Source organism: Antechinus flavipes, chromosome 6 (assembly GCF_016432865.1).
Source record: "Antechinus flavipes isolate AdamAnt ecotype Samford, QLD, Australia chromosome 6, AdamAnt_v2, whole genome shotgun sequence".
Classification (NCBI taxonomy): Eukaryota; Metazoa; Chordata; class Mammalia; order Dasyuromorphia; family Dasyuridae; genus Antechinus; species Antechinus flavipes.
Window position 1 is genome coordinate 260,750,454 of NC_067403.1, and position 9,251 is coordinate 260,759,704.

The 9,251-nt window shown below is 38.0% G+C and overlaps 1 protein-coding gene across 1 annotated transcript; it reads right to left on the reverse strand.

Annotated features, from left to right (window-relative positions):
- Positions 1-4,553: 4,553 nt before the first annotated feature.
- Positions 4,554-5,662, reverse strand: LOC127541078 (mas-related G-protein coupled receptor member X4-like). The gene has a single exon (XM_051966165.1). It carries the CDS (start codon positions 5,620-5,622, stop codon positions 4,654-4,656), a length of 969 nt encoding a protein of 322 aa, XP_051822125.1. The 5' UTR covers positions 5,623-5,662; the 3' UTR covers positions 4,554-4,653.
- Positions 5,663-9,251: the final 3,589 nt, after the last annotated feature.

Below are 9,251 nucleotides of genomic sequence, written 5' to 3' on the forward strand. Positions count from 1 at the left end.
CCATTGGAAAAACACACACACACACACACACACACACACACACACACACACACACATACACACACACACCCCAAACAGGAAATGCTGAGAGCTTGAGAACTTTATTGATTATCTCTCAGACCAACCAAAGCCATGATGAATGGACTTGTTCCATATGTAAAATTTATGTCCAACCCTCTTCTAGCTTGTACATCATAGACATGAAAAGAGAGCATTTCACATTCACAATTATAATTCCCTTTGTGAATTCATTCCATTATATTTTTACTCACTTTTGTCCTCCACAGTCCCTTGTTATCCTCTCCCTGTCACCTTACCATCTCTTTTATTCTCCTATTCTTTATTCCCATGACCTTTCTAATAGTTTCTCCCTTCTTCTCTTTTCTACCCTCCCAAATCTGAATCTACCCACTCTTCTAAAAATTCCTTTTATCCTGTCCCCTCATCCTCTTACTTCTTTTTAAGTTTAGAAAGCTTTTTTAGAATACTCTTTTAGATATGGATATTGTTTCTTCCCTCTTTAACTCACATTCTATGAGATTGTAGCACTACCAGACTTTCCCGAACCTGTTTCCTCCATATTAGTTTTTCCATTCATGTCCCTTTTATATAAGATATCTGTTCCCTTTTACTTATTCTTCTTAATTTTGATTTTTAGAATTATCCCAAAAATGCCTAACTCAATCCAAATCTCACTTTCAAACTACTCTAGTAATGATGATAGTCCTAGGAATACTGATAAATGTTTTTATAGATAAGAAGTAAAATATTTGAATTTAATTTAAATTTGAATTTGAATTTAAAGACTCCCTTATAATTAATCTTTAACATTTTCCTTATATTGCTTCTGGATCTTTTATATCGATTTTTCTGTCTTATAGCAGTTTTTTTGTCATAAGTTTTTGAAAGTCTTTTAGTTATTAATTTTTTGTTGCATGAAAGATTATGTTTATTTTTTGGGGTAAACTAAAATGAAAGCAGATTGCAGAATGAAGTAAAAATCAGAATCCAACAATAGATTGTTTACAAGAAACAATGAGACAAAAGTAGAATTAAAATGTGGGGTTGGCATAGAGTTATTTGATTCAAAATTCACCTGATGCAAAAAAAGATAAAGGAAGCAATCATAATCCAGACAAAGTTAAGGCTAAAATAGATTTAATTAAAAGCCATAAATAGGATTAATATATTTTGATACCATCACCAATAAGGAAATATCAATACTAAACTTACATGCACCAAACACAATAGTATCTACATTTTCAAAAATTAAATGAATTAAATGAAATGATAATAGATAGTAGTATTATAATAGTGAGAGGCTTTAAGCATCACCTCTCAGAACTTGCTATATTTAATCAAAAATAAGTAAGAAAGAGGTCATGAAAATTAATAGAATTTTAGATAAGTTAGATATAATATCCATTCTGGAGAGAATTGATTAGAAATATTGATTAGAATTAGAATTGACTACAAATAGAAAGAAATACAGCACTTTTCTAAGCAGATTTTTAAAAAGTAGTATATTTACAAATGCTGACCACATATATGAACCTAAAATTTTTATAATTAAAAGCAGAAATATTTTAAGAATTCCTTTCATGTCATAATACAATTAAATTATATTTAATAAGGAGTCAAATAAACATAGTTTAAAAACAAGTTGGGGATTAAACAACCTAATCTTTTTTATAATAATAGTTTTTTTTATCTTTCAAAATACCTGCAAAGATGATTTTTAGCATTCACCCTTAAAAAACCTTGTATTCCAAATTTTTCTCTCACCCTCCTTATCTCTCCCATCTCCTAGATAGCAAATAATGCAATATAGGTTAAACATGCACAGTTTTTCTAAACATATTTCCACATTTATCATGCTGCACAAGATCAGATCAAAAGGGAAAAAATGAGAAAGAAAAAGTAAGTAAACAACAACAAAGGTGAAAATATTATTTGTGATAAACAACTTAATCTACAAGTATGAGTGGGTTAATGAACAAATCAAAAGAACAATAATTTTGTTGAAGAAAATGCCAACAATAAGATAATATGTCAAAACTTATGGGATGCAGTAAAAGCAAGAATGAGAGGAAAATGTATACTTCTAAATACTTAGACCAATAAAATTCAGAAAAAGAAGACCAATTAATTTTATGCAATTAAAAAGTAGATAAAAATGAAAATCCCCTATTAAACACTAAATTGTAAATCCTAAAAATTAAAGATGACATCAATTATATTGGCTGTTTTTAAAATACCACTGAATTTTGGATTTTGTCCAATTTGATGAGAGTGGGAGGCAGAAGGGAAAGAAGTCCTGTAGGAGAGGGAGGGGGACCTAGCTGAACTGGAATGTCCTTTTTTTAGAGCAGGGAGAGAGGGAAGAGGCCAGGGGGAATCTTGTGTATCAGGACTGAGAGAAGACAAAATGGAGGAATATGGCCCCCTGCGCCTTGAGAATTCTTAACCCCGACTACATTCCTTCATTTACAGAAAGTGACAAGGAGAGGGAAGGGAGACATGGTCCCTTCAAAGACATAGTTCCTTCAAGACAGGGACAGTGGCCATTTGTTGTAGAAGTCTTCTCTGGACTGGTGACACATGAGCTTCTGAACTCAGTTTCTTCCTCTTTTTTTAAAAAATTATATATTTTATTATATTTTATAATAACTTTATATTGACAGAATCCATGCCAGGGTAATTTTTTTTTTACAACATTATCCCTTGCACTTGCTTCTGTTCCGATTTTTCCCCTCCCTCCCTCCACCTCCTCCCCTAGATGACAAGCAGTCCTGTTTATGTTAGATATGTTGCAGTATATCTATCCTAGATACAATATATGTTTGCAGAACCGAACAGTTCTCTTGTTGCACAGGGAGAATTGGATTCAGAAGGTATAAATAACCCGGGAAGAAAAACAAAAATGCAAATAGTTCACATTCATTTCCCAGTGTTCTTTCTTTGGATGTAGCTGCTTCTGTCCATCATTTATCAGTTGAAACTGAGTTAGGTCTCTTTGTCAAAGAAATCCACTTCCATCAGAATACATCCTCATACAATATCGTTGTTGAAGTGTATAATGATCTCCTGGTTCTGCTCATTTGACTTAGCATTAGTTCATGTAAGTCTCGCCAGTCCTCTCTGTATTCGTCCTGCTGATCATTTCTTACAAAACAATAATATTCCATAACATTCATATACCACATTTTACCCAGCCATTCTCCAATTGATGGGCATCCATTCAATTTGCAGTTTCTAGCCACTACAAACAGGGCAGCCACAAACATTTTGGCACATACAGGTCCTTTTCCCTTCTTTAGTATTTCTTTGGGATATAAGCCCAGAAGTAACACTGCTGGATCAAAGGGTATGCACAGTTTGATAACTTTTTGGGCATAATTTCAGATTGCTCTCCAGAATAGTTGGATTCGTTCACAACTCCACCAACAATGCATCAGTGTCCCAGTTTTCCCGCATCCCCTCCAACATTCATCATTATTTTTTCCTGTCATCTTAGCCAATCTGACAGGTGTGTAGTGGTATCTCAGAGTTGTCTTAATTTGCATTTCTCTGATCAATAGTGATTTGGAACATTTTTTCATATGAGTGTTAATAGTTTCAATTTCATTCTCTGAAAATTGTCTGTTCATATCCTTTGATCATTTATCAATTGGAGAATGGCTTGATTTCTTATAAATCTGAGTCAGTTCTCTCTATATTTTGAAAATGAGGCCTTTATCAGAACCTTTAACTGTGAAGATGTTTTCCCAGTTTGTTGCTTCCCTTCTAATCTTGTTTGCATTAGTTTTGTTTGTACAAAGGCTTTTTAATTTGATATAATCAAAATTTTCTATTTTGTGATCAGTAATGGTCTCTAGTTCATCTTTGGTCACAAATTTCTTCCTCCTCCACAAGTCTGAGAGATAAACTATCCTATGTTCCTCTAATTTATTTATAATCTCGTTCTTTATGCCTAGGTCATGGACCCATTTTGATCTTATCTTGGTATACGGTGTTAAGTGTGGATCCATGCCTAATTTCTGCCATACTAATTTCCAGTTATCCCAGCAGTTTTTATCAAGTAATGAATTCTTATCCCAAAAGTTAGGATCTTTGGGTTTGCTGGACTCAGTTTCTTGAAGTATAAAATGGATATCTTGAAAGCACCTAACTCCTAGGTATATTGTGAGGACTAAATGAGATTTTTGTAAAACATTTAGGACAGTGCTTGGTATAGCCTTATTATTCAGTAATGTGACCCTCTCTGACTCCCATCTGTTTCTTTGGCTAAGATATTGAAGTGTTTTACCATTTCTTTTGGTAGCAGATTTTACGAATTAGAGAAATGAGGCAAATAGATTTAAATGACTTGCCAGGATCACATGGCAGGCCCCTCAAGCTAGATTTGATCTCGATTATTCCCATTCCAGGCGCTGGAGCTCTATTCTAAGCACCTTCCAGCTGTTTGGCATACAGCAGTCACCTAATAAATGTTTGTTCATCAGTTAGAATTCACACCCTGGACAACGATTTTAGGGATGGCAGGGGAAATCCCGCATTCCCTCCTGCGGAGGTGGGATGGCTGTCGTAGCTGGGCCTGGGGCAGGGGACTCATTTCAAGGACTCCTATGTCTGAGCATCTTGTTCTTAGCCTCAGATTGAAGTCTCAGAGCTGTTGGTGTAGGATTTGTCCCTCTCCTCATCTCTGACCTCCCGCTCATCCTCCAGGGCCCTGCGCAAAACCACCCTGAGGGGCTCCCTCTTTTTTTGCCCTTGTCTGCCCAAGAAAAAGTAAATGAGGGGGTTCACACTGCTGTTCACACAGGCCAGGAGCTGACGGAGCCACGAAGGTATGAGATCTATGTGGAAGAGGAAACATAGGGCAACCCCGATCCCCATGGGCAGGCCGCAGAGCAGGAACACGAGGACCGTGAGCAGCACCAGGAGGTAGAGTCTGGGGGGCCGCCGGCGCCGGGAGCTGCACTGGACCCTCAGCAGCAGAGTCAGGCTGGACACACAAAGCACTGGCGAGAGAAGCATGAACCACACGGACTCGATGACACGGTAGATGTAGACACAGAACTCGTTAGGATAAAAATAACAACAAAGGACAAAACGCGTTACCCAGAGCAGGGCGGCCAGAGTCCAGAGCCCGGCGCAGACGGTGGCCGACGTGTGCTTGGGCCGGCGATTTCTGTACCAGAGCGGGAAGAGCGCAGAGAGACAGCGCTCGGTGCTGATCGCGGCCAGGAGGCTCAGGCCCACCGCGTAGGATGCTTGTCTGAGGTAGATGATAACAATGTACGTCGGAGAATTAAATAACTGGTGAGCCAATCGATTTATGCAATTCAGCAAGGAGCAGCACAGGAAGAGGGCGTCGGCCGCCGCCAGGTTGAGGATGTAGACCGAGAGGTGATTCCTCTGAATGCGGAAGCCCAGGAGCCACAGGACAGCACCGTTCCCCGCCAGCCCGCCCAGGGCAATGAGCAGAGAGGGGATCCGCATCCACTCATTAAGGGTCAATTCTCCAGGTGCCGCAGGAATGAAACTCCCATGAACTCTTCTCTCCATTGCATTGTCATGAACACATTCCCGCTGATCAGATATGGGGGACACACTCATGGTGGGTGGTCCCAGCCCCAGGAAACCCTGGTCCTCTCAAACGTCCTGGGGACACAGATAGAGAAGGTCATCAGGGATTTTCCCTCCTCTTCTTCCCCACTGCTTCTCTCTGGGTTCAGTGTGCCCTGAGGTATGGCTCCAAGAGTAAGAAATGAGTTATAATCTAGTCTCAGACACTTACTAGTGAAAGAATTCTTTCTCTCCCATTAATAACCAGTTCTTCAATTAGGAAGTAACACTTTGCTATTTCCACATTCAGAAATCAATTATTCAGTCAGCCTCTGAAGGACGTTCCTAACGGATGAGATTGCCTAAATCCTCAAGGTACATCATTTTCCATAATGGCTGAGACCCCACCCAGTGAGGAGATCTTATAGGGAGCATATTTATTATTTATATAGGGGTTATTCTTACCCCACCATTGTTCTTGACTATTGACTGGAGAGACAGATGGATGTCTTTGTCCCTGAAGGCTTTAAGTCCACCTCCTGATCCACCCCCTCATTAATTGTTAACCAATTGATTCCCACCCTCAGGCACATCCACTTTCCCCAAAACTTTTAAAGCATTCTTTGTTCTTCAGGCAACATCTTCTGCTTCCACTCCAGACACTGACCTCAATCATTTCCTAGCCATAAATAATCGATCTAAAATTTGATTTTTAATTACCCAAAAATTATGTCTCCGGGACTTTTCATTAGTCACACTAGCTGTGTGACCCTGAACAAATCACTTTAAATGTTTCTCCCTCCAGCTCCTCAAATGTAAAACAATAGCACCAACCTTACAGAGTTCTCCAGAGAATCAAATGTTATATTTGTAAAATGTATATTACTGTTCCTGGCTCATAGTAGGCTCGCACAAAGAGTTGGTGACATTTTCCTCTTTCCCCCCTTTTTTTGTCGTGATGTGAGGTACACTTGTCTCTCTTTTCTTCTGTGACCACACTTCAACTAACCCTTCATTTTCCTCTCTCTTCTGATCTTTAGCACATGGGGGTTTAGCTTCCTACTACAACCTTTAGGTCTAAAGGTGGGCTGAACCACTTAATTCAAAGCAACAGGCATTTGTTTATTCACTTGATGGATGTATGCATGTACTTCTTTGTTCCTTTACTCTTTTATTAATTGATAAATTCATTCACCCATTTATTTATATTTTAAAATATCCATAAATAATCTTTCCTTTTATAAATTTTTATTTTTCTATTTGCTGTCCCCCACATGAAATCAACTTTTTAAAGTCAAAGAATAAAAAAAGAAAAGAAATATATTTAAGTATGAGAAATTATTCACTGTTTGCCTACTCTGTTCCAATCAGTATTAACCAAATTGACATCAGTTGAGGTCCAGTCTTCTCTTTCAAAATAGTACACACAATCCAAATCACTATTGATCAGAGAAATGCAAATTAAGACAACTCTGAGATACCACTATACACCTCTCAGATTGGTTAAGATGACAGGAAAAGATAATGACAAATGTTGGAAGGGATGTGGGAAAACTGGGACACTGATACATTGTTGGTAGAATTGTGAATGCATCCAACCATTCTGGAGAGCAATTTGGAACTATGCTAAAAAAGTTCTCAAACTGTATATAGCCTTTGTTTCTATTGGAATTATATCCCAAAGAGATCTTACAGGGGGGAAAGGGACGCAAAGGGGCAAAAATGTTTGTGGCAGCCCTTTTCATAGTAGCAAGAAACTGGAAAGTGAGTGAATGCCCATCAATTGGAGAATGGCTGAATAAATTATGGCATATGAATGTTATGGAATATTATTGTTCTGTAAGAAACGACCAGCAGGATGATTTCAGAGAGGCCTAGAGAGACTGACAGGAACAGATGCTAAGTGAAATGAGCAGAACGAGGAGATCATTTTACATGGCAACAATAAGACTACTCGATGATCAATTCTGATGGACGAGGCTCTCTTCAACAATGAAATGATTCAAACCAGTTCCAATTGTTTAGTGATGAAGAGAGCCATCTACACCCCAAGAAAGGCCTGCAGGAACTGAGTGTGAATCACAACATAGCATTCTCTTTCTGTTGTTTGCTTTCATTTTGTTTTCTTTCTCATTTTTTTTCCTTCTTTTTTTTTTTAATAACTTTTTATTGATAGAACCCATGCCAGGGTAATTTTTTACTACATTATTTTTTTCCCCTTCTTGATCTAACTTTTCTTGTGCAGCAAGATAATACATATATTGAATTTAACATATATTTTAACATATTTAACATGTATGGGACTACCTGTCATCTAGGGAAGGGGTGGAGGCAAGGAGGGGAAAATTTGGAAGAAAAGGTTTTGCAAGGGCCAATGTTGAAAAATTACCCGTGGCAAACAAAATTTTAACATAATATATACTTTTGTGTGTTTTAAATTTTTTTTTTGTAAAATATTTCCCAATTACAATTTTTTTATTATAGCTTTTTATTGACAAAACATATGCATGGGTAATTTTTCGACGTTGACCCTTGCAAAAACTCAAGCAGGGCAATGAACATCAGGGATCTGCATCCAGTACTCTAAGTCAAATTCTCCAAGTGCCTGAACCCCAGGAACTAAACTCATTTTCACTTCTCTGCATTGCTTTGTCATTAATAACACAATCCCATTACTCAGATGGGGAGATACATTCATGGCGGGTGGTCCCAATCCCAGGAAGCCCTACTCCTCTCAGACACCGTGGTGACACAGAAAAGGGCATCAGGGATTTCCTTCCAGATTTCCTCCCGTCTCTACTTCGCGAATTAGAGCCTTCACCTCCCCACTCCATTTCTCTAGCGCATCTCTAGCATTTCTCTAGGTGGCGCCACAGTGAACAGAATCTGGATCTAGAGAAAGAAGTTACAATCTAGTCTCAGCTTCATCCTAGCAGTGTAAACCTGAATAAATCACTTAACGTATGTCTGCCTCAAGTTCTTCAATTATAAAATGGGTCCAGTAATAGGACCTCCATTACAAGGGTCTTCAGAGGGTCAAATGAAATATTTACAGTGTTTAACTGTTGTAAAATTATCGTTAAGTCCTTAATAAATCCTTGATGGATTCTCCCCTTTTTTGTGTGAAAATTTAAAAAAAACCAGCTTGCCCTTTTCATCACTAAACTTCTCCAGATTAAAAAGACAACAAAAGGGCTGTTTTTTTGTGGTATTTTTGTGGTATATATATATATATATATATATATATATATATATCTCATCATAGGAGCTTTCTTTTCCATTGCCAGAAAGGAAAATATGAGACACTTAGGAAAATGTCTTAGTAAAATACAGGCAAATGATTTCTACTGAATTTTCCATATCTATGTAGAAGTGAAGACTTAGGAGGGACATGATGGCAATATTTAAATATCGGGCAGAAGATACCCTTGTGTTGCGTGAGCCCAGAGAGTGGAATGAGGAGCAATGGGAGCAGCCTGCCAATAGAGAGCTGCAAGGATAAGAATGGAACATCTTGAAAATTAGAATTATTCCAAAGGAAATTGGGCTGCTTCAGAAAGTCACATTCTCTTTATTAGAAATCTGTGGGCAGATCTCTATCTGCCTTTGTAACATCTGACTGGGTACAGAATTCTTCTTCAGGCTCCTGCCCCTGACTTATCTGAGGTTGCAAACTAGTC

What these genes read in the sequence shown, in the direction of transcription:
- LOC127541078 (XM_051966165.1), bottom strand. Translation starts at nt 5,622, where the DNA reads ATGAGTGTGTCCCCCATATCTGATCAGCGGGAATGTGTTCATGACAAT.